General features: G+C 46.1%; 1 protein-coding gene across 1 annotated transcript in view; it reads right to left on the bottom strand.

The window, feature by feature from the left end:
• Positions 1 to 14559: 14559 nt before the first annotated feature.
• Positions 14560 to 25644, bottom strand: part of LOC144889522 (uncharacterized) — a 37538-nt gene continuing 26453 nt past the window's right edge. The window contains exons 3-4 of the mRNA XM_078770082.1: positions 16196 to 16336; positions 14560 to 16081 (exon numbers count right to left, since the gene is read on the bottom strand). Coding sequence (XP_078626208.1) covers positions 14889 to 16081; positions 16196 to 16336 — 1334 coding nt within the window. The 3' untranslated portion in view covers positions 14560 to 14888. The remainder of the gene's footprint in view (positions 16082 to 16195; positions 16337 to 25644) is intronic.

Genomic DNA, 25644 nt, shown 5'->3' with positions numbered 1-25644 from the left:
TTATTTCAGGCGGTGTATGACTGACCATGCCGCGATTTAAAAAATATATATCTCGGCAATTTTCCGTATGTGGCGACACGTGAACGAAGCTATGCTCCTCTCTCCACATTATTGTGACGATGTATAAATTAAATATTTCATCGTGACGATTGTCATCAAATGGACGAATTTTTAATATATCCCGGCATTTTCCCGTCTGTTATTTCAGGCTGTGTATGACTAACCATGCCGCGATTTAAACAAAATATATATATCTCGGCATTTTCCCGTCTGTTATTTCGGGCGGTGTATGACTGACCATGCCGCTATTTAAAAAAAATATATATCAATGGACTTGAAGTTACAGGCCTTTGAGAATTCATTTCGTTCTATAAAGGGCAACTTTCATCGGATTTTCTTCCCCTTTTTTTTCAACCGAGTCTAAAACTATGTTAGCGACTGTGAAAAATGAAATGATATATCGAATTTGATTTGAAATAAAACTGTGTGATAGAGCAAGACACCACGGGCCTACAAAACAGGCCTCTAAGCTATGCGAGTTAATAAAATGGTGGATATTTGTTTGTATGAAGCCTCTCCCAGAATGGGTGGAGCTATGGTTCCCAGAATGGGTGGAGCTTTGAGGTTTTGTCTTCTTTGCAAGAACAAGAAGAAGAACAAGAACAACAGCAGAGGGCACTCTATGAGCAGCGTGGGCTGCGATGCGGCTAATTACTTGTTTTTTTTACAATTGCATTTGTGTGGTTTTACCATGGGTTATTAGAACACTCAAAATAACAAATCTTTCTGCCGCGTTCCCTCTCGAGACTCTGAGGGGCACCGCAACCGGGGTTTGGGGAGGTAATACCGTATGTTATAACTACTATCAGCCATAGGAGACAGTTTACCTCCAATGTGATGCCAGTCTTCGAGACCTTGGTGCAGCATTGCTTCAGGTCCATGGAAACTGGTTAAAGCCAGTGGCATATGCAAGCAAACCCTAACAGATGCTGAACAACGATACACTTGCATTGAACCATTGAACGTGAGCCATTGGCCATTGTGTTCAAATTGAACGGTTCCATGCCTACCTGTATGGTCACAGTTTCATTGTGCTCACGATCATAAACCATTGTTGATGATCATTAACAAGCCATTGATCGTTGCCCCACCGAGATTGCAACGAATGCTTGTCAGACTCAAAGGGTATAACTTTGCAACGGAGTACCGCCCTGGGGCAGACAATCAGCTTGCCGATGGCCCGTCCCGCATTCCTAGTCCACTCAATACAATGACAATTGACTTGGATTTGCGTGTTGAGTTTGTTCGTTTCTCCTCTGAAAAGTTTTCTCAGCCACAACAGGAAACACTTCGTGATTCTGACCTGAATCAACTTCGAGACTTTATTATCAGTGGATGGCCAGACCGTCTGAAGGACCTCCCAGGGGCTCTGAGGACACACTGGAGTTTTCGGGACGAGTTAACAATTGAAAATGGTGCAATTCTTAAAGGTGAGAGAGTCATTATCCCGAAAAGTATGAGAAACGACATTCTACAGAAAATCCACTCAGGCCATTTTGGGCACGAGAAAACTAAACTGCTGGCGAAGGATACTGTGTATTGGTATAACATTAGCAAGGACATTGATCGGCTAGTGGAATGCTGTCCTACCTGCCAGCAACACTGGAAATCTCAGCTGCCTGAACCACGACAGCAACATGACATTCCGCTCAGACCATGGAGCAAAGTCGGATGTGACCTGTTCTATTTTGATGCAGCTCAGTGACTGTCATCGCAGATTATTATTCCAAATTTCCTATTGTTCGCAAACTGCTCAAGACCGCCCCCACCGCACGATTATTACAACCTTGGGACAGATTTTTTTGAGTTAGGAATTCCTGATACGTTTATGAGTGATAATGGTCCTCATTTCTCCCGCGCAGAATTTCATTCTTTTGCTGGGAAATGGAATTTTGACCACATCACGACATCCCCAACATGCCCAAAATCTAATGGGTTTATTGAGCACCAAGTCGAGACCGTGAAATCTATTCTCCGCAAATCAAAAAGTGCGGGGAACTATTTTCATCTGGCACTGCTAGCTGGGCGTTCTAACCTGGTGAGCTACAACTTGGCAAGTCCTGCTCAACTGCTAATGGACAGAAAAATCAAATCACTAGCACCAACCAGAATTGCCAACATGCATGACGATGACAACCTCATCTCCGAGAAACAGGAGGGGCACCGCTACTCACAAAAACTCTACCACGATAGGTATGCTCAGGTACACGAAATGTCGTGCCAATACCCTGGACCACTTTATGTCGGCACCCCGCAAACACTCAGCATTATCGATCTGCGCTTTTTTTTTTCTTTTTTTTTGTATACAAGATCGAGGCTCGTGAAAGAGCGAACATTAATCACACAGAAAGACAAACAGACACATACAACAAATAACATCGGGAGCGGTAGACAAGATGGGGAGTGAGGGGGAAGGACACAAACACAACATTTGAGAGCAGGGACCGAGAGACATGGAGACATCGAGAGATCTGCGGGAGGGAGAGGGCTTTGGGCTTTGGGGGGGGAGGAGGGAGAGGGCTTTGGGGGGGGCATGTGAAGGGTGGTGGGGGGGGGGGGTGGGAGAGGTATAAACATAATATGGACACTGCCAGGACTTCCAGGAAAGAAGTTGGAATTTCAAACAAGATGGATCTGGGGTGAATTAGTGAGGGTAGAAAAGATCAAGGTTTTGGATGGGGGAAGATAAGAGATGGTGGTGAACAGCTGTTTTAAAGACCTGGAGGGAGGAGTGGGATTGAAGGGAGTGTGGGAGTTTGTGCCAGAGGCGGGAGAAAAGAGGAATGAAAGAGTGAAGGTGAGCAGAGAGCCGAGATTTCGACAGTTTAACCATCAGAGGGTGGCTGGCAGATCTTGTGCGACCTGTAGGAATATTTGGGGGACAGAGCACAGAGAGAGCTGGGGGAGCAAGGCCGGAGAGGAGTCGGTAGAAGACAGAAAGACCACCTACCTGCCTGCGGTGATTGAGTGAAAGGCCCTCAGAGATAGCTTCATCGTGGGAGATTCCATTGATTTTGAAAGCTTTGGATTCAACAGCGTGAAGCCGAGCCAGGTGTGAGGCAGGAGCACCAGCCCATAGGGGAGAACAGTATTCCATTGAGCTGCGGATGAAAGCCTTGTATGTGGTGAGGAGCTCAGGTGTGCCGAGGTTGTTATCACTAACCGACAGTCAGTCAGTGAGTCCACAGGTTGCTTCTCCACACTCGTGATGTTGTTACCTGCAAAATAATGCTGCATCCGCTCCACATAAAGGGAGCACTCTTCCTCTTCGGCTTTAAACTCTCCAACTGTGCCAAACGTGGCCATGTTGTCACGAAGAGAAGAAAAAGTCCGTCAGTTCAAACTCATGCCGTTTATCCTCGTCACCACAATGTTCAGTTCTCCTCGAACCTAACGAGGCGAGGAGATACACGAACTACACGAACGTCGCCATTCTTCAAACTGTTTATTCACGCATGCGCAGACGCAACACAGCAATACATCACAAAGCTCGTTTTTCGCTCACCTTGACTTTAATCCGGTTGGTAAACGTATCGATCGAGCAGTGTCCACAGGTAAGTAAGTGAGGGAGTGACAGAGTGTGTGTATGTATGTGTGTGTGTGTCAGTCAGTGAGTTGTGTGAGTCAGTCATTGAGTTATGTGAGTCAGTCAGTGAGGGAGTGAGTGAGTGAGTCATTGAGTTGAGTGTGTTTCAGTGAATCAATCAGTAAGTCGGTTAGTGATTGAGTGAGTGAGTCAGTCAGTCAGTCAGGGAGTAATGTGATGATTGATCCAATGACCTTGCTGATGATTGGGGGCAGTCAAGGAATAATGTGATGATGGATTTCATGACCTTGCTGATGATTGGGGGCAGTCAAGGAATGATGTGATGATGGATTCCATGACCTTGCTGATGATTGGGAGCAGGCTGATTAGTCTGTAGTTGCAATGATCTGTTTTTGGATTTTTTTATATTTTTTGGAATAGTTCTTACTTCTTGGTCTGGCCAGTGGCCACATCGGCTTAAATCTCAACCGTTTTGGGAGGGGGCTGGGGGCGAGAGGCAGACGAGAAAGGGGGGTTAGTTCCCCTCTTTGTTCTGAGGTATTCACTCCATTGACAATGCATTTATCATTGATCCTGAGAAACATGTGGCAGCAACAAGCTGTGTGGCCTTCCACATTGGGACCTGTGCAACTGAGCTGCTTGGCAGCAATCAGTGATGGCTTGAACGGTAGTCATGTCATTATGGTAAATGTTATGAAAGGCTTTTAACTGGTTTGGTGAACAACTCTCGGTTATTCTTTTTTTTTTGAATACAGGATCGAGGTTCGTGAAAGAGCTAACATTTATAACACCAAAAAATCGAACAGACACACAAAGTATATAATAAGGGGAGCGGTAGACAAGATGGGGAGAGAAGGGGAAGGACACAAACACAACATTTGAGAGCAGGGACTTTGGGAGATCTGTGGGAGGGAGTGGGCTTGGTGGGAGGTGGGAGAGGTATAAAACACAAGGACACTGCAAGGACTTCCAGAAAGGAAGTTGGTATTTCAAAAAATTGAATCTGAGGTGAAAGTAGCAGGGGTAGAAAAGATCAAGGTTTTGGATGGGGGAAGATAAGAGATGGTGGTGAACAGCTGTTTTAAAGACGTGGAGGGAGGAGTGGGATTGAAGGGCGTGAGGGACTTTGTTCCAGAGGCGGGAGAAAAGAGGAATGAAGGAGTGAAGTTGAGCAGAGTCTTGATTTTAGCAGTTTAACCATAAGAGGGTTGCAGGCAGATCTTGTGCGACCTGTAGGAATATTAGGGGGACAGAGCCCAGAGAGAGCTGGGGGAGCAAGGCCGGAGAGGAGTCGGTAGAAGACAGAAAGTTCACCAACCTGAGTGCGGTGAGTAAGTGTAAGGCCATCGGAGTTGGTTTCATCACGGGAGATTCCAACGATTCTGAAAGCTTTGGTTTCTGCAGCATGAAGCCAAGCTAGGTGAGAGGCAGGAGCACCGGCACAGAGGGGAGAACAGTATCCCATTGAGCTGCAAATGAAAGCATTGTATGTGGTGAGGAGCTCAGGTGTGCCAAGGAAGGACTTCGCACGACGGAGGATGCCCAGTCGGCGACTGGCTTTGGAGGCCAGATTTGAAATGTCGTTTTCCCAGAAAAGATCATGGCAGAGAGTGAGACCCAAAAGCTTGAGTGTCAGAACTTCTTGGAGAGGATTACTCAGAAAGTGGATGGGCGGGTTGTCCAGTCGGTCTTTTCGGAGAGACATAGTAAGACTAAAAGATTTGTCAGGATTGAAAGACATGTTCCACTTGTTTTACCAGTCTGTGATTTTGTCCAGGTCTGCAGAGAGTGAGGAGGCTGCAGACTGCCGATCTGAGGGATGAGAAATGGAGCGGCAGAGAGTGGAGTCATCAGCAAAGAGATAGAGAGGATTTTCAAGAGAGTTAGAGAGATCATTGATGAAGACGAGAAAAAGCACAGGGCCCACAACACTGCCTTGGGGAACTCCAGCCTTAACAGGAAGGGGAGATGAGAGAAACCCATTCAGGACCAAACGTTGACTATGACGAGAGAGGAAGTCCGCAAGCCATGCGTGGAGATTTCCATGGATACCATAGGAGGAGAGTTTGGTGAGCAGAGAGGGGTGCCAGACCATATCGAAGGCACGTGACATGTTGAGGGAGACAGCTCTAATTTATTGTTTGGCATTGAGGACCTCCATCCATTGTTGAGACAGCGGAAGCAGCATGTCCAGAGTAGAGTGACCTGGTCTGAAACCAAATTGATGATCAGAGATCAAGCCATTTGATAAGTGGAACGATTTGATATCTGAAGCAATGATGGATTCCATGACTTTGCTGATAATTGGGAAAAGGCTGATTGGTCTGTAGTTGCAAGGATCTGTCTTGCACCTTTTTGTGTAAAGCGGTGATGTTGGCTGATTTCCAAGCTGATGGCAGATGACCTTGAGCAAAAGCGTGGGTGAAGAGAACAGAGAGAGGGAGTGAAAGAGAGGCAGAGCAGGCTTTTAGGACCCGTGCGCTGATGCTGTCAGGTCCAGTTGCAGAATCAGAGTCGAGGGTTGACAGAAACGTTTTCACCTTGTCAGGAGGAAAGGACACAGAGTCCAGGAGCAGCTGGGTATGACTGGCTACGGTGGGTACAGAGAGGGATGGGTTTGGGACACAATATTTAGAGGCAAACACGGAGTTGAGGCATTCAGCTTTTTCACATGCGGAGTCAGCTGTGTGGCTGTTTGAGATCAGGGAAGGGGATGGAGGGGGAACAAACACCAGAAACGGATTTGATCAGGATTACTTATGAGGATATGGATAACTCCAAACTCTCCCCTCACTGATAATTGATCATAATGTGCCATTAGATATTCACAATAACACAGACAGTGAGTGCTTTTGTGCTTTGAGGACCTCTCTTTATTGTGAAACTCTTCATAAATTCAATTTTCATGAAAACCAAAGGCAGCAGTCTTCTTCTGTTAAATAATTTTACAAAAAGGGTGCTCTCTCCATATCACACATGACAATGAAACATGGACTACAGCATATATTGAGGAAAAATTGATGTTCAAACTGCCATGGAAAGATGCCATCTGAGCATAACCAAAAAAGGACAAGAAAAACAGCTAAATTAGATGGAAAACAAAATTCCTAAACACTGGTCACAATCAAAATCTTAAACGGAACTTGGCTGGGTACATGGCAAGGGCAGAGACAAGAATTATTACAAACTGGCAAACGAAGGCAGACCCTGAAGGAAGCACGATGAGATCCAATATCAGATTGAGAGATTACGTTCTGTTACCATTTGAGTTTTTGGCATCAATTTTTCAACAGTTCTCTATTATGAGAATATGGACAACCAAATTAATAAAGTTTACATTTTTTAAAAGATGTTATTTTCTTTAAACTTCGTTTGAGGACGCATATGGGGTTGGAATTTTGAGATTCTTGTTGTCTTCTGACACCAGTTTGCAGACATTGTTGTGGATATTCTGGTGACAGCCAGCCTTATGGCTTTCATCAAGGGGTTCAGGGTGCTGGCTGGTTGTCAGGGGTTACAGATGGTACTCTGAGAAGTTGTGCCAACAAGGTATATGCTGAAAGGGATGTATGCTTTCATGATGGCTTTCTCCTTACTGGTTCACTGAATACCTTGCCTACTGTGGAGGATCGCTTACAAGGGGGGCATGTACAACCCTATATGGGTAAAGCTATGTGAATTTAACAAACCTTTATCAGCAATACTTTTCCCACAGTCAGAGCACCTTTTATGCGAGCACTCCAGCGTGGGTTGCACAATGGAAGTTCAAGCTCCGTTTCGAAATAAAATCCTTTTGACAAATATAATATTTGTAAGGACGCTCTCGTTGGTTATCTCCATAGGTGAGTATTACGAGGTGGGAGGAAGTGCTCCCAAAACTCAAAATGCCCACCTCCTTTTTCAGTAAAGGATCATTATTCATGAACCAGTTTGTGAAACTTCATTCTCATAGCTTTGGTCTGAGGGCTCGTTTTAGAATCCTCACTGAACCTCTGACAGCCTCCACCTGTAGCTTGTTTGTCATACTAATTCATGGAATGCTTTTTAAGTTTACCTCCACACGGTATCAAAGCTAAAGTATTTTCCCATTCGTGTCTTTGCCAAATTTCCACTCGTTATTTTATTGTGTATGTATTAATGTGTGTTTCTAGTTAGTGTTCGTTTGCAATTCATGCAAACTTGTGAATAATCAATGATTTTATGTTCGGCACGGCCTGTTACTTGAGGCTTCCTTCCCCCCATCGGTTTTAAAAATAATAATAATAATACATTTATTTTATATAGCGCTTTTCAAGAAGCCCAAAGACGCTTTGAGAGAGTACAAAAAACAAGTGCAAAAAGACAAAAATCAATAGGTAAATAATCAAAGCAAAAGGAAGGAGAAGGAGAAGAGATAGTCAGCGGTTAAATGATGTGGGTTAAATGTTAAATGCAGTGTTGAACAGGTGGGTCCTGAGTGATGTTTTGAATGTGGTGAGTGAGGAGGAGTCTCTGATGGTGTGAGGTAGTGAGTTCCAGAGGGTGGGAGCAGTGATGGAGAAGGCCCTGTCTGTTTTGTTTTGTGAATTCAAGTTCTTTCCTTCGCTGTATTGCTTATTTCTTAGATTTTCTCTTCTCCCCCTAACTTCCATGAACATCTACCCTTTGTCTAACGTTTTAATTAAACACTCCCAAAAATTTTCTTCTCTCCTTGAGGGCACATGTGCTTGTTGGCTCGCCCCACCCCTTTATCTCATTTTCTTCCACCTCTTCCTTCCATCTCCAGCTGAAACTCGCCTTTCAAATTCTAGTTTCCTCCATCTCATTTAACCCTTTCTCCTTTCTCTGATCCATGCCCTCACTTCAGGGACTTTTCCCAGATCGTTTTTCACGGTTTTGTTTAAATATTGTTGTGCGATTCCCCTTGGTTGATACCGGGGGAATCACGGATATCCAATAGCGAGCCGAAGGCAATGCCCAAATGCGGATTTTATACATGCGGGGAAAGAAAAGGGAAGAGGAGGCTGAGGCTTTTACCTGAGCGATCCCACCGGGCAGTCTTCAACCTGCGGAAAATAACTCACACGAAAACAGATTTAAAATGTACGGAAAATAACGAAAAGATATATTAAATAAAATGCTGGTAACAAAAAAACGTGACTGTAAAACTAAATTCCTACAGGATTCTTCACACCAGACTGATAACATGGACAAATGGGGAATAAAATAACTGGAAAAAAAAGGTTGTGTGTCTATCGTGCACTTAGCTCTGATCAGCTCGGGGGCGGGGGTGTTGTGGGGGGGGGGGGGGGAGGGAGGGGCGTTCCTCATCAGGAATCCAAGGCTCCGGAGGTACTGACGGCTGGTGCATGCAATACGCGCACGTTGGCAGGAAACAGGCCTCACTGCACCCATTCATGTTGCAGCACTCGCATGGGGTCTTGTCATGCTGTATGCTGTCCAGCCACGCGTCATCACCGACGACAAAACTCTCCACGTCTCCCGGTGGCGGCTGTACACAGCCGGCCCAAAAACAAATATGCGAGGGAGAAGAACAAGGGAACTAGAGGAGAGCAAGGACAGCACAAGATCGGAGGGTCAGAGAGCAAGAGTCCAGGGTAAGAGCGGAGGGCAAGAAAACAGAAATGTCTGTCCTCGAGTTCCTTTAGCGTCGGGTCGTGACGCAATCAGCGCTTCTCCACCAATCTTCTTCTTGCTCGCCTCTGACGTCCTCCGTGGCCTTTGCCAATCGGCGCATGGCTTCATCCTTGGCCTTCCTTCCCCCAATCAGCGGGTAGCTTCTTGTCCCGCCATGGCCAATCACAAGTCCCCGGGGCGTGTCTTCGGCCTGTCCGAGCTATGTGAGGCGATGTAGATAGTGGTGTCCATCGGCAGTGTTCAGAACTGGCTTCCGGTTGGTTTTATTGATGTTAGTTCGTGCAATTTATGGGCCTTTCTCACTAGTGTTTACGGTGCAGTGCGAAAAGAGCCAAAGGATAGATCACATAAGGGGTGTTGCAAAACATTTTACCTTTTTTTCCCCCGAGAACACGTTACGGTTGTGCATAAAACGTGCATCAAAGGAAGCATGCCTTGGGGGAAAAAAAGGTAAAATGTTTTGCAACACCCCTTCGGGTAAGACTTACGGGGATAATTTATTCTTACGCCCTAAGCTAGTAACATGCCATGCCCCCTCGTGACAGGGACGAAAATACACGTTACTCCGCCATTTGGCCAAACAGAACTTATTACAGGTGATGGTTCTTACCCGACATCCGGAGCACCGACCTATACGAATCTACCTGACTCAGCATATCACTACCTCCACAAACATAACATGTTTAAATGTTCCCCTGCAGTGTTTTATTCAGTGGTTTATTACAACATGCTGCTTTTCTTCCTATTTAAAAGGCTTTTTTCAATTTCCTCAACAAATCATTCCATTTCCAAAAAAAATTCAATCTCTTACAGTTATTCCTTTCTACATTCTCTAAACTCACCTTCATTCCACTACTCCTCTGTCGTTTTCAAACAGATATCTGACTTGAAAATCACAATAAACCCTGTTTGTTACAAATGTTCGTTTTTCATGAATCATCTACTTTCTAAACTCCCTCCGCAGCCCTCATGTCCAAAACTCCCCCTCACCACTCCCTTTCAATTTTCCCCCCTCACCCTTCCCCTCCTAAACTCCCCCCTCATATCTAAATCTCATCCCCTCACCCATTCCCTTCAAATCACCCCCATCACCTCCCCTTCGAATTCCCCCCCCCCCCCCCTACGATTTTTTTCCAATTCTCCCCCCTCCCACCTCCTCCTCCTCAAAGCTGCCGCCTCCCCACTTCCTCTCCCTTCCATCACATACCCCCACCTCCTCCAACCATTGCATTTGCTCTGCCCCCTCAAACAACACCTCACTGTGCCTCTTCCCATCACCATCAAAACATTTGTCCTTCTCATCCTTCCCTTTCTCCTAACCATTCTGCAATCTCCCACACACTATCAACAGCTCTCCCTACCTCCCGCTCTCACCCCTCATCTTACCCTACACCTCCCCTCCCCTGTCCTGTACCCGATGCTCCCCGTCCTTCTTCCTTAACGGTATGGACCTCAAACATCTAGGGCCTTCGCTCAAACCTGATTGATCTCTCCATTCAGGTTGCTTCTGACAATCCAGACTTGATCTGCTCAACAGAAAAACTTTCCTCCTTCAAGGTGTCTCTGATTCCTTAATATCTCTTCCTAGTTACTCCCTCCTCCTGTATGATAGACCTGAGCCTAGTCCTGGTGGTGGGGTGGCTATCTTTATCAAAAACTGTCTTCCTCACTCTCCTTGCACTGCCCTCTCTCCACCCCACCCACAGGAGTACCTCTGGCTACGACTTCCTCTCCGCTCCCACCTTTTCTTCATATGTGTTCTGTACCATCCTCAAAACAGTGATGACTCCATTTACATTTCGCTGATGGACAACATGGACCAACTTCTATCAACTCATCCAAACTCTCTCTTCCTCATATGTGGCGACTTCAACTGTCATCATGCCAGCTGGCTGGGTGTGGGTTCCTCTAACATCAGCAATGGCACCTCAGCAAAGGACTTCTGCGACTCACTGGGACTGACACATTCTGTCAATTTCCCGACTGGGATCTCAGTCAATGGAGTATCTTCTCTTCTCGACTTGGTTATGACTAACTTCCCTGCAAATGTCTGCAGCTCTTCTTCTGTTCCAATCGGTTCTTCTGATCATTTCCTTGTTAAAGTGGACATCTCTCTGGCCATTCTCAAAGAGCCTCCTCAGTGCAGATGAGTCTGGCATTTCACTCAGGCTGACTGGCACGGAATTCACACAGCCATCAATCATCTGGACTGGTCTCCCATCTCTACTGCCTCTTGCATCAATGCTTCCTGTGAATTCTTCCAAAGTAAACTGCTCTCTCTCTCATGCACAGATTTGTCCCATCTCATCTTCAGTTGGCGTACCCTTCCTCCCATCCATGATACACTGAAGCTTGTGGTGAGGCAGTTGCCATGAAGCAACCTGCCTTCACCTCATGGAAGGCTAATTCAACTGAAGGTAATCTCAGTTCCTTTCACAAAGCTCGGAACAAGTGTGTCTACCCTCAGGAGAGCCAGGAAACAATATCTCTCTACTCTCAAGTGTGAACTCTCAAACCTGTCCCCCTCCTCCAAATCCTGGTGGTGTCTGGTCAAATCTGTTTCTGGTGTTTGTTGCCCTTCCATCCCCTCCCTTATCTCAAACAGCTACACAGCTGACACCGCACGTGAAAATGCCAAATGCCTCAAAATATTGTGTCCCGAACCCATCTCTCTCTGTACCCACATTCCCCAGTCGAACACAGCGGCTCCTGGACTATGTGTCTTTCTCTCCTGACAAGGTGGATAGGTTTTTGTCAAACCTCGATTGATTCTGCAACTGATTCTGCAACTGGACCAGATGGCATCAGCCAATGGGTTCTAAGATCCTGCTCTGCCGCTCTATCTCATCCTCTCTCTGTTCTCTTCACCCTCTATTTTGCTCAAGGTCATCTGCCATATGCTTGGAAATCAGCCAGCATAACAGCTTAACACAAAAAGGTGCAAAAAACAGATCCTTGCAACTACAGAATTCACCTGAGCCTAGTCCTGGTGGTGGGGTGGCTATCTGTCACTCAAGCTTTTGGGTCTCACTATTTTCCATGATCTTTCCTGGGAAAACCACATTTCAAATCTGGCCTCCAAAGCCAGTCGCCGACTGGGCATCCTCCATCGTGTGAAGTCCTTCCTTGGCACACATGAGCTCCTCACCACATACAAGGCTTTCATCCGCAGCTCTATGGAATACTGCTCTCCCCTCTGGTCCGGTGCTCCTGCCTCACACCTAGCCCGTCTTCACGCTGTTGAAACCAAAGCATTCAGAATCATTGGAATCTCCCGCGATGAAGCTAACTCCAAGGGCCTTTCACTCACTCACCGCAGGCAGGTTGGTGGTCTTTCCGTCTTCTACCGTCTCCTCTCTGGCCTTGCCCCCCCAGCCCTCTCTGGGCTCTGTCCCCCAAATATTCCTACAGGTCGCACAAGATCTGCCTGCAACCCTCTTATGGTTAAACTGCCAAAATCAAGACTTTCTGCTCACCTTCACTCCTTCATTCCTCTTTTCTCCCACCTCTGGAACAAACTCCCTCACTCTCTTCAATCCCACTCCACCCTCCAGGTCTTTAAAACAGCTGTTCACCACCATCTCTTATCCTCCCCCATCCAAAACCTTGATCTTTCTACCCCCGCGAATTTTGGTCCCCTTGTGTTTTATACCTCTCCCCGCCCCCCTCCCCCTCCCCCTCCCACGCCTCCTGCCCCCAAGCCCTCTCCCTCCCACACTTCTCCCTGCTCTCAAATGTTGTGGTTGTGTGCTTCCCCTTCTCTCCCCATCTTGTCTTCCACTCCCTCTTTTTGTATATTTTGTTTGTCTGGTTTGTTTTGTTTGTTTGTTTGTGAAATAAATGTTAGCTCTTTCACGAGCCTCGATTCAGTATACCAAAAAAAAAAAAAAAAAAAAAAAAAACAGACCAATCAGCCTGCTCGCAATAATCAGTAAGGTCATGGAATCAATCATCGCTCAAATCAATCATCGCATGGGTCATGGGATTAAATCCTTCCTCCTCTCCAATGGCTTGATCTCGGATCATCAATTTGGATTCAGACAAGATCATTCTCCTCTGGACATGCTGCTTCTGCTGTCTCAACAATGGGTGGAGGTCCTTATTGCCAAACAGGAAATCAGAGCTGTCTCCCTTGACATATCACGTGCCTTCGATACAGTCTTGCACCATGCCCTGCTCACCAAACTCTCCTCCTATGGTATCCATGGAAATCTCCACGCATGGCTTGCGGACTTCCTGTCTGGTCGTAGTCACCGTGTGGCCCTGAATGGTTTTGTCTTATCTCCCGTTCCTGTTCAGGCTGGAGTTCCCCAAGGAAGTGTTCTGGGCCCTGTGCTTTTTCTGCTCTTCATCAATGATCTCTCTGACTCTCTGGAAAATCCTCTCTATCTCTTTGCTGACTCCACTCTCTGCCAGTCCATACCTCATCCCTTTAGATCGGCAGTCTGCAGCCTCCTCACTCTCTGCAGACCTGGACAAAATCACAGACTGGTCAAACAAGTGGAACATGTCTTTCAATCCTGACAAATCTCACACTCTTACTGTGTCTCTCCGAAAAGACCGACTGGACAACCCTCCCATCCATCTTCTGAATAATCCTCTCCATGAAGTTCTGTCACTCAAGCTTTTGGGTCTCACTATCTGCCATGATCTTTCCTGGGAAAACCACGTTTCAAATCTGGCCTCCAAAGCCAGTCGCCGACTGGGCATCCTCCGTCATGCGAAGTCCTTCCTTGGCACACCTGAGCACCTCACCACATACAAGGCTTTCATCCGCAGCTCAATGGAATACTGTTCTCCCCTCTGGGCCGGTGCTCCTGCCTCACACCTATCTCGGCTTCACGCTGATGAAACCAAAGCTTTCAGAATCATTGGAATCTCCCGCAATGAAGCTAACTCGGAGGGCCTTTGACTTACTCACCGCAGGCAGGTTGGTGGTGCTTCTGTCTTCTACCGACTCCTCTCCAGCCTTGCTTTCCCCCAGCTCTCTCTGGGCTGTCCCCCAAATATTCCTACAGGTCGCACAAGATCAGCCTGCAACCCTCTTCTGGTGAAACTGCCAAAACCAAGCCTCTCTGCTCACCTTCACACCTTCATTCCTCTTTTCTCACACCTCTGGAACAAACTCCCTCACTCTCTTCAATCCCACTCCACCCTCCAGGTCTTTAAAACAGCTGTTCACCACCATCTTTTATCTTCCCCCATCAAAAACCTTGATCTTTTCTACCCCCGCTAATTTCACCCCAGATACACTTTTTTGAAATACCAACTTCTTTTCTGGAAGTCCTTGCAGTGTCAATGTATTATTTTTTTTTACCTCTCCCACCAACCCTTCCCATGCATGCCCCCCCCCCTCATGCCCTCTCCCTACCACAGATCTCCCGATGTCCCTGCTCTCTGTCTTGTCTCCCGCTCCCTTTATCATGTTTTATGTGTCAGTTTGTTTTTTTGTGATTAATGTTCGTTCTTACACGGGCCTCGATCTTGTATACAAAAAAATAAATAATTACCTACTCAGTTCGGGTTTTCTTGATCACTCGTATTCGCTGTTGCCCCGACTATCACTGGTACAATTTCATGTTTCTTCAATTTCGAAATCCTGTTAACCTCATTTGTCATATCCTGGTATTTAAGATTTCAATTCTCATGTATGGATCTTCATATGCGTTTTCAAACTGACTTTTTGAGAGAAACCTTTATCACATATTGAACATTTGTGAGGGCGCTCTCCTGTATGGATCCTCATATGTAATTTCAAATGGTCTTTTCGAGAGAAACCTTTATCACATATCGAGCATTTGTGAGGTCGTTCTCCTGTATGGATCCTCATATGTAATTTAAAATGGTCTTTTCGAGAGAAACCTTTATCACATATCGAACATTTGTGAGGTTGCTCTCCTGTATGGATCCTCGTATGTGATTTCAAATGGTTGCTACGAGAGAAACCTTTATCACATATCGAGCATTTGTAAGGTCGCTCTCCTGTATGGATCCTCATATGTGATTTCAAATCGCTTTTTTGAGAGAAACCTTTATCACATATCGAGCATTTGTGAAGACGCTCTCCTGTATGGATCCTCGTATGTGATTTCAAATGGTTGCTACGAGAGAAACCTTTATCACATATCGAGCATTTGTAAGGTCGCTCTCCTGTGTGGATCCTCATATGTTTTTTCAAATCGCCTTTGTGAGAGAAACCTTTATCACATATCGAGCATTTGTGAGGTCGTTCTCCTGTATGGATCCTCATATGTTTTTTCAAATCGCCTTTGTGAGAGAAACCTTTATCACATATCGAGCATTTGTGATGTCGCTCTCCTGTATGGATCATCATATGTAATTTCAAATGGTCTTTTCGAGAGAAACCTTTATCACATATCGAGCATTTGTGATGTCGCTCTCCTGTGTGGATCCTCATGTGTGATTTCAAATGGTCTTTTCGAGAGAAACCTTTATCACATATCGAGCATTTGTGAGGACGCTCTCCTTTATGGATCTTCATATGCCTTTTCAAATGGCTGCAATGAGAGAAACCTTTATCACAGACAGAGCACTTGTGGGGATGTTTTCCAGTGTGGATCCTCATGTGTATTTTGATGTTACTCGTTGAAGCAAAATCCATTCTGCACACATTACACTTGTAACGTATTCCCCTTTCTACAACCTTTTTGTTTTTGTTTAATTTAATATTGATCTTGGTGTTGCGAGGCCCAGACATGAACTTGTATTTTATAGGAAGTGAGCCTTGACGTTGTGATTCTTTCTTCAAAAAATGCTTCTTCTTCACTGTCATGCTGCGACTGGACCTTATTTGTCCCATATTACTTCTGGATTGTCCTACAGAAACAAACAAACAAAAAAACTTCCTTTTTTGTCAAAATCAAAATGCAAAATATTTAACACTTTTCCGAAATTTTTTTTTTTTTTAACATTTTTTACATTTCCACTCACCAGTTGCAAAACAGGAAGCACTTCCGTTTGTCATGTGAATATCATCTGAACCTTCCTTTGCAGAAGCACATTTTGAATCTTCTGTGACAGATGAATCATTCTTGTGTTGTCTACCTTCCACCTTTAAAGGATAGACATCACCTGTGTACAAATCAGCATCAGTCGTTTGCAGGGAAATGGGATTGATAACCATCTTGAGAGTTCGTAGAACATGTTACGTCATGAATGTATTCTTAAATTCAAATATAAACATTGGGGCAATAACCCTGTGTGCTCACCTGGTAGAACAAAGCCATATACTACACTGACTAAAGGTATTTTAAACTAAATCATGGCGTTTTTAACCAATTTCAATGGATGCTAGAAGATACGGTAGCATGTACAATCATACTAACGTAATCGCAGAATTTGAACAAACAAACCAAAAAAAACTATTTGGGGGGGGGGGCAACCTATCCCCTTGCCCCCCCCCCACCCCCTCCACCATTGATTACCATTTTGTAAATGCCGTGAACAAACGTTGGTACCTCATGGGTCATGAACAAAATGTTGTGGTTTCATTGGAATTGTATGTTTAGTTTCTGAGAAGAAAGCAAATACCTATTTTGGAGGGCGGCCCCTAAACCCCCCCCCCCCCCCAGGCCCCCGTTGAACCCCAAAGGGGCAGATTTTTTTTCAATGCCGTGAACAAACCTTAGTCCCAACATAACAAATATCATTTGTGCCAAGTTTGATCACAATCCCATCAGTGGTTGTGGAGAAATGTTTCCGGAGTGACAGACGGATGGACGTGCCACCACATAAGGTCCCCAGAATTTCGTTCCAGGTAAGTTAATAATTAAGTTAAAGATTGTTAAAAAGAAAACTTCCGGATGTTAAGCACTATTGAAGCAGTCTTTGAAGCAGTCTTCTACCTCACCCTTATACATCACCCTATTTAACATACTCAAGTCATGCTAAACTGGAAGTTCGTGGAAGTAACAAGAAGGTGATTTGTGTTCAACAGTGTTCAAGTATTTAATTCAATTTACAAAAAATAAAGATTGGAAAATTCATTTTTTTAAATTTCTGGAATTTTCTGGCATTGCACAGTGTATATTACATCACTCTATCGAACACGCCACTTTAGTTATTTGTGCCTGTTGTTTGTGTCCTTTATGATGTCATTATAAACAGTACTTTTTCCGGTTTGGAATGATTTTCTATTTTGTTTGACTCCAAAGCAGCAGACAGAGTGAAAATATTGTTGCAGATGCGGGGTTTGGGGTTTGGGGTTTTGAGTTTGGGGTTTGTGGTTTGGGGTGCATCACGAGTGGGACTTCTCGGGCCCACCCCAACCTCTGAACCTGCAGGTCGCCATGCCGTGGATAGGTTCGCGGCCTCATGGGAAGATAAGCAATTACTGACACCGATTGAGACCGCCAAACCTGTCAACACAATTGATCTTGGGGTTTGTGGTTTGGGGTGCATCACGATTGGGACTTCTCGGGCCCACCCCAACCTCTGAACCTGCAGGTCGCCATGCCGTGGATAGGTTCGCGGCCTCATGGGAAGATAAGCAATTACTGACACCGATTGAGACCGCCAAACCTGTCAACACAATTGATCTTGGCAGGTGATCCTTCCATGGCATGAACAGGTCGGCAGCTTCTCCTCGCATGATCAGCGCGTTCTAAAACAGCAGCGATTGCTCTGGTGTTCCAGCTTTTAATCCGCTTCCGCACAAAATGTTATATCCAATGTAAGCTCCCCCTGTGGAAGAATTAGGCGGTACAACCATAGCCTGCCCATTAATTTAAATTTTCGCACTGACATTCGGCGGATTTCCTTCAGGAACCCCGACGTGTTCTCCACATCCACTGCTCATACGCACAGCTCCGTAACTTTCACCACGCCCACTCTCGCACCGTGGTACATCTGGTACATCCGGTACATCCCCAAATCGCCTCACAGACCAGCGCACACAACTTACACACACCGGCCATCTCACGATCACTCGCACACCATTTAATCACACGATCACACAATTCACACTCCACAGTCAATCTCACTCTATTCACAAACATGGATCACTCCATGATAGTTTACACACAACTTTACATATGAGCCATCCCGCTGAGATCACACAGCTGAATTTGCCATTTGTGCCGCGCACACTCAGCCGCACACTATTCCTTGGGAAATTAATTTTCAATCATCTGCACATGGGCGTTTTGCCTGACATGAACTGTTAACACACAGTGACATGAAGTGCCTTGAAATGTGACCTCCCTTGGTCCTGTACGGATTACACACCTGTTCTTTTTAATCTCCCGCGCACAGGACCAGAACATACTTGCTTTTAAAATATTTCCCGCTCGGTAACCTCAGCCCTCCCCTCAGTCAAGGTAAGGGTTACCCCCATCTGAGTCGGTGCATGACCCCTACCCTCGCTCGCTCATACACTCCACTCTGCACGCTTGTGGCACACACTCCGTTACACTCAGGCTCGGCACTCCAACGAAGCCCGGATCCAAAGGCAGTCGCGACTGGGCATCCTCCATCGTGCGAAGTCCTTTCTGGGCACTTCTGAGCTACTCGCCACATACAAAGCTTTCATCTGCAGCTCAATGGAATACCGCTCTCCCCTCTGGGTCGGTGCTCCTGCATCACACTTAGCTCAGCTTCACGTGGTTGAAACCAAAATCTCCCGCGATGAAGCTGATTTTGAGAGCCTTTCTCTCTCTCACTGCAGGCAGGTTGGTGGTCCTTCCATCTTCTACCGACTCCTCTCCGGCCTAGCTCCCCCTGCTCTATCCCCCCAAAATTCCTGCAGGACGCACAAGATCTGCCAGCAGCCCTCTTCTGGTGAAACTGCCAAAATCAAGACTCTCTGCTCACCTTCACTCTTTTATTCCTCTTTTTCCCCACTTCTGGAAAAAACTCCCACACTCTCTTCAATCCCTCTCCTCCCTCCAGGTCTTTAAAACAGGTGTTCACCACCATCTCTTGTCGTCCCCCATCCAAAACCTTGATTCTTTCAATCCCCGTTAAAACTCCCCAAATCCGCCTCTTTGAATTCCCAACGTCTTTCCTGAAATTCCTAGTAGTGAAATGCCGAGTCGTGTTTATTTGCTTTATACCGTGTAGTCATCCGTCTTCCCCAGCACTTCCCCTTCCACAGATCTACCGACGTCCTTGTTTTCTACTGTTGTTGTGCTTGTGTGATTCCCTCTCCCTTTTGTCTCCCGCTCCCTTCATTGTATGTTTTATGTGTCTGTGCGTTTTCATGTTCAATGCGTTTGCTCTTACACGAGCCTCGATTCTGTATAAAAATAAAAATAAAAATAATATTTATTTATTCCACCAAACCTCGGCACGCACCCTTCCACATCATGCATTCGCTCCAGCTTACACAGTTTCACCTCGTCGTGGTTCGCTTTGATCGGTCATATCCTCTCCACCTGCACCTGCCATGCGTTATCCCGATCTTTACACATTGTTTCTACACATTTCATGATCTTCTCCTCAACATTCTTTGCCCTCTTGCTTGTCTATAATCATTCTTCTTTGCCTTTATCCATTCCATTTCATTTTAGCTCACCTGGAACGAAGTTCATGGGAGCTTATGCGATGGTGCGTCGTCCGTCAGTCAGTCCGTAAACACTTGCAACTTCTTCTCCGAAATCGCTGAACGGATTGTGACAAAACTTGGCACAAATTATATTTGTTATGTTGTCAGTGAAGTTTGCTCACGGCATTAAAAACAAATCTGGGTATAAGGGGGCTTACCGGGGTCAAAGTGGATACAGGTTTGACCCCCCCCCCCCCCCCCTCCCAAAATAGGAATTTCCTTTTTCCTCTGAAACTACACACATTATATCGATGAAACTTCCCCACAACCTTCATCATCCGTGTTGTACCAATGTTTGTTCAAGGCATTCGAAAAATTTAGGTCTGATGTGGTACACGGGTTTGGGGGAGGGAAGGGGGGGGGGGGTGGGTTCCCACCCCAAATAGGTATTTGTTTGTTTGTTTGTTTGTTTAAAGTCTTATGATTATGTTGGTATGACTCAACTTTCCCCATACTGCCTCGAGCGTTGCGGCTATCTCATTCCCATAGCCATCATATCAGCCTTTTCCTATGCCTGCCCCACATGCATGTCATGCCTTATGCCAGCCACCTTGTCCCTCCTCAATTTTCATCGTCATCTGTGCCATTAGTTGACTAATCAACAACATCTCCTGGTCACTTCCGGACACTATTCCATGCTATTAGCGCTGCCTTTTCCAGGGGCTGGTTAGGGGTGGGGGGGAGGTTAGAGAGGGGAGGAGAAGGTTGGATCCTGATCGCTATTGGCACCTCTACTGCAGCCCCTCCTGGTCCATCTCCCACAATGTTACATTGATATGCAGCTACCTGGGAGATTCGATCCCCCATTTCCTCCTAAATTAGACCACCAGGTCCTGGTCACCTTGGCTTGACAGAGCTGTATAATTCTTTGAAGTACAATTTCACCCGACGCTCCTTACAATTTTTGGGGCACCGCCGATAGCGTCCCATATTTGATTCCCACTCCTGACATCAATTGTTCCGGAAGCAGGGTTCTCGCTCTTTCACAAACGTGTTTCCTTTTGGTGCCAAATGGTTTGGCGGTGCCAATTGGGGTACGTAATCTCAATGCACATCAATATATATTTTTAAGACATATCACCTGCGACAAAAACTTTCAGGTTACTCAAGGCCTACACAAAGGAAAGTATAGATATTCGACGTCTATTGACATTCCTCTTGAATCGAGGAAGCTTGAGATAGAGGGGAAAGCAGGATGCAGGTAAGCTGCTCCAGAGTAATGCCTTGTGGGGAAAAATAAAAAGAAGAATACCTTATCGTCTTACTCCTTGGGACAGATATAGTGTATGGATGGGAAAAAGATGTGTTGAGTGACTGAAAGAATGCTCGGGTGGAAGAACCTGATGGACCCTCAGAGCACATTCCGTTGAAATATCTGTCGCAACAAAGCGGCAGAATGAGAGAGGTTCCAAGGATGATGCCAACTCCTGTCCCACCAGAATGGCAGCATGCTGCTGGATTCTGTCATTAAGAGAAAGGTGACAGGCCGGCACACCAGCCCAAATATGGCAATGATACTCCATGACAGGACGTACAGTGGCCTTGTATAGATGGAGCAAAGCAGCTTGAGAAAGGTATCGCCGAGCACGAAATAAGCTGCCAAGGTGCTGTGATGTGCTTTCAGCTCACCAGGGATGTACTTTTCCCAGCTGAGGTTTGAGCTGATATCCAATTCAAGCCGACAGATAACAGGGAGTTCCTGCAAAGGTGAAGAATCCATAGACAGGGTCGGAAAACAAGGTGCTCTTGAAGTAAATACAAGCAGACAAGTGGGTCATTTCTGGTTGAGAGCAACAAGCCAGTCTTTTCCCCAGTTCATCACACTCTCCAGGTCCTGATTGAGAGTGGTACTTGAATGGTCACGGGCAGAGAAATCGAGGGAAGGTCTCAGGGAGGGCGGGAGTCACTGCCTCGGGGCCCGAGCTTCTCCTATTATGTTTTTTAAACAGTAAAATGAAACCAAACCCCTCATTGGCTGATCCTCATTTCCTCATCGTTACGTTTAAACCCAGAAGCTGATTTTGTTTTTTCTTGCCGAAACAAAACAACATTCGCTGCTGTTAATGGTGCTGTTTCAAATTTTACAGAAAATGGTTATTAACCAGAAATGAGCGTTACAAAGAAATGCGTTTGTATCCGCTTTGTCCAAAAATTATAATCAATCATCTTCTCACGTTTTCATCTTCTTCTCATGTTAGGGAGAAATAGTGTTAAATAGTCGAGTGTGCGAATTGACTCGATCGGTCCGAACATCCCGCTATCTCCTCTATTTTCGATCAAACGGCAAAATAAAAGTGACCATTTGTTTTTAAAAAGTTTTTTGTTTTACATTCAAGAAAGTTCCTTAAAAAGTTATAAAAGAGATAAACGATAAAGATTTGAGAGATCTCGCGAGATCTTGGAGACGACGTCACGAATTTTCGAAGCTGTACACGATCTCCACATTTTCAAAGTTAAGTCATTGGTCAAAATTGTATTTTGTCGAAACTGCATTTATCTTTCGGGGTGTGAACCATAGTGTGTCTCTTGGAAGTTTCTCTGTGTTAATCTTTCATAAATTAATCGTTTCTGTTTGCTGTGTGTGTTGCGGCCTTGCCTCAGGCTTTCCCCGTCAAAGTTTGTTCCTTCCTTCGCTGTTTTTGCGACGTTTTTAGATTTTCCCTTCTCCTCCAACCTTCCCTGAACATCTACTCTTTGTCTAACCTTGTAACCCCACCCCCACCCCACCCCCCAAAAAACAAAAAAAAACAACAAAAAAAACTTTTATTTCCCTTTCTCCTCATGTGCTTTTGTCCCATTGTGCACCTCTGTCCACATGATCCCCTTGCCTTCCACCTTTTCCCCTGTTCACGTGACTCATGGTTGTCCCTCAAGGCCATCTCCCCGTTGGTATCTTTGTGAATATAAGATTGTTCTTCACGGTTCTGTTTAAGTATGTTTAGACTTTCCCCCGCAGTGTTTTATTCAGTGGTTTATTACAACACGCTGTTTTTCTTCCTATTTAAAAGGCTCCTTTCAATTTCCTCTCCAACGCATTCCAATTCAAAAAAATATTCAATCTCTTATAATTATTTCTCACGACATGCTCTAAAGTCTCATTCATTCCACCCCTGCTCCATCGTTCTTAAACGGATCGCTAACTTGAAAATCACAATAAACCCAATTTGTTCTAAATGTTCATCTTTCATTAATCATCCACTTTCTAAACTCCCCCCTTGCCCCTCCCCTCCAAATCTCCCCCCTTGCCCCTCCCCTCCAAATCTCCCCCCTTGCCCCTCCCCTCCTAAACTCCCCCCTTGCCCCTCCCCCCCTAAACTCCCCCCTTGCCCGTCCCCTCCTAACCTCCCTCCTTGCCCCTCCAAATCTCCCCCCTTGCCCCTCCCCTCCAAATCTTCCCCCTTGTCCCTCCCCTCCAAATCTCCCCCTTGCCCCTCCCCCCCTAAACTCCCCCCTTGCCCGTCCCCTCCTAACCTCCCTCCTTGCCCCTCCAAATCTCCCCCCTTGACCCTCCCCTCCAAATCTCCCCCCTTGTCCCTCCCCTCCAAATCTCCCCCCTTGTCCCTCCCCTCCAAATCTCCCTCCTTGCCCCTCCCCTCCTAAACTCCCCCCAACCCCTCCCCTTCAAATCTCCCCCCCCCCCCCCCAATTATCCCTCCCAAATTCTCCCTCCTCCCACCTCCTCCTCAAAGCTGCCTCCTCCCCACTTCATCTCCCTTTTATCTCATACCTCCACCTCCCCCAACCTTCTACTTTCCTTTGCCCCCCCTCAAACAACCCCTCACTGTGCCTCATCCCATCACCATCAAACCTTTTGTCCTCGTCATCCTTCCCTTTCTTGTAACTCTTCTGTAATCTCTGACACACTAACAACTGCTCTTCCTACCTCCCCCTCTCATCCTTCATCTGACACTACCCCTCCCCTGTCCTGCACCCGATGCTCCCCCTCTCTCCTCATTAACAGTATGGACCTCAAACATCCGGGGCCTTCGCTCAAACCTGATTGATCTCTCCATTCAGGTTGCTTCTGACAAAACAGACTTGATTGCTTAACAGAAACTTTCCTCCTTCAAGATGTCTCTGATTCCTTAATATCTCTTCCTGGTTACTCCCTCCTCCGGTATGATAGAGCTGAGCCTCGTCCTGGTGGTGGGGTGGATATTTTTTTTAATCAAAAACTCTTCCTCACTCTCCTTGCACTGCCCTCTCTCCACCCCACCCCCAGGAGTACCTCTGGCTACGGCTTCCTCTCCGCTCCCACCTTTTGTTCATATGTGTTCTGTACCATCCTCCAAACAGTGAAGACTCCATTTACCTTTCGCTGTCGGACAACATGGACCAACTTCGACAAACTTATCCAAACTCTCTCTTCTCATCATCCAAACTCTCTCATGTGGTGACTTCAACTGTCACAATGCCACCTGGCTGGGTGTGGGTTCCTCTCTCACCAGCCATGGCACTTCAGCAAAGGACTTCTGCGACTCATTGGGACTGACACAATCTGTCAATTTCCTGACCCGTATCGCATTCAATGGAGTATCTTCTCTTCTGGACTTGGTTATGACAAACTTCCCTGCAAATGTCTGCTGCTCCAATCCGTTCTTCTGATCATGTGCTTGTTAAAGTGGACATCTCTCTGGCCATTCTCAGAGAGCCTCCTCAGCGCCGAGGAATCTGGCATTTCACTCAGGCTGACTGGCACGGTCTGCAAGCAGACATCAATCATCTGGACTGGTCTCCCACCTCTACTGCCTCTGACATCAATTCTTCCTGGGAATTCTTCCAAAGCAAGCTGCTGTCTCTCATGCACAGATTTATCCCATCTCGTCTTCAGTTGTCTTACCCTTCCTCCCGTTCATGGTACACTGAATCTTGTGGTGAGGCAGTTGCCCTGAAACAACTTGCCTTTGCCTCTTGGAAGGCAAATCCAACTGAAGGCGATCTCAGTTCCTTCCACCAAGCTCGGAACTAGTGTGCGTCTACCCTCAGGAGTGCCAGGAAACACTATCTCTCCACACTCAAGATTGAACTCTCAAACCTGTCTCCTTCCTCCAAATCCTGGTGGCGTCTGGTCAAATCCGTTTCTGGTGTTTGTTGTTCCCCCTCCATCCCCTCCCTTACCTCAAATGGCTACACAGTTGACACCGCAAGTGACAAAGCCGAATGCCTCAACTCCGTGTTTGCCTCAAAATCTTGTGCCCCAAACCCAACTCTCTTTGTTCCCACCTTTCCCAGTCGAACCCAACTGCTCCTGGACTCTATGTCCTTCTCTCCTGACAAGGTGGAGAGGTTTTCGTAAAACCTTGACTCCGATTGTGCAACTGGACCAGACGGCATCAGCCCACGGGTCCTAAAATCCTGCTCTGCAGCTCTCTATCTCACCCTCTCTCTCTGTTCTTTTCACCCTCTCTCTCTGTTCTTTTCACCCTCTCTTTTGCTCAAGGTCATCTGCTAGCATCTTGGAAATCAGCAAACATTACCGCTTTACACAAAAAGGTGCAAAAACAGATCCTTGCAACTACAGACCAATCAGCCTGCTTCCAATTATCAGCAAAGTCATGGAATCCATCATTGCTTCGGATATCAAATCCTTCATCTTCTCCAATGGCTTGATCTCTGATCTTCATTTTGGATTCAGAACAGGTCATTCTACTCTGGACATGTTGCTTCTGCTGTCTCAACAATGGATAGAGGTCCTCAATGCCAAACAGGAAATCAGAGCTGTCTCGCTTGACATATCACGTGCCTTCGATCAAAGAAGAAGAACATGTCTTTCAATCCTGACAAATCTCACACTCTTACTATGTCTCTCCAAAAAGACCGACTGGAAAACCCTCCC

The sequence above is a fragment of the Myxine glutinosa genome, chromosome 1, assembly GCF_964187855.1.
Source record: "Myxine glutinosa chromosome 1, kmMyxGlut1.1, whole genome shotgun sequence".
Taxonomy (NCBI): Eukaryota; Metazoa; Chordata; class Myxini; order Myxiniformes; family Myxinidae; genus Myxine; species Myxine glutinosa.
This window is presented reverse-complemented; position numbering and strand designations above follow the sequence as displayed.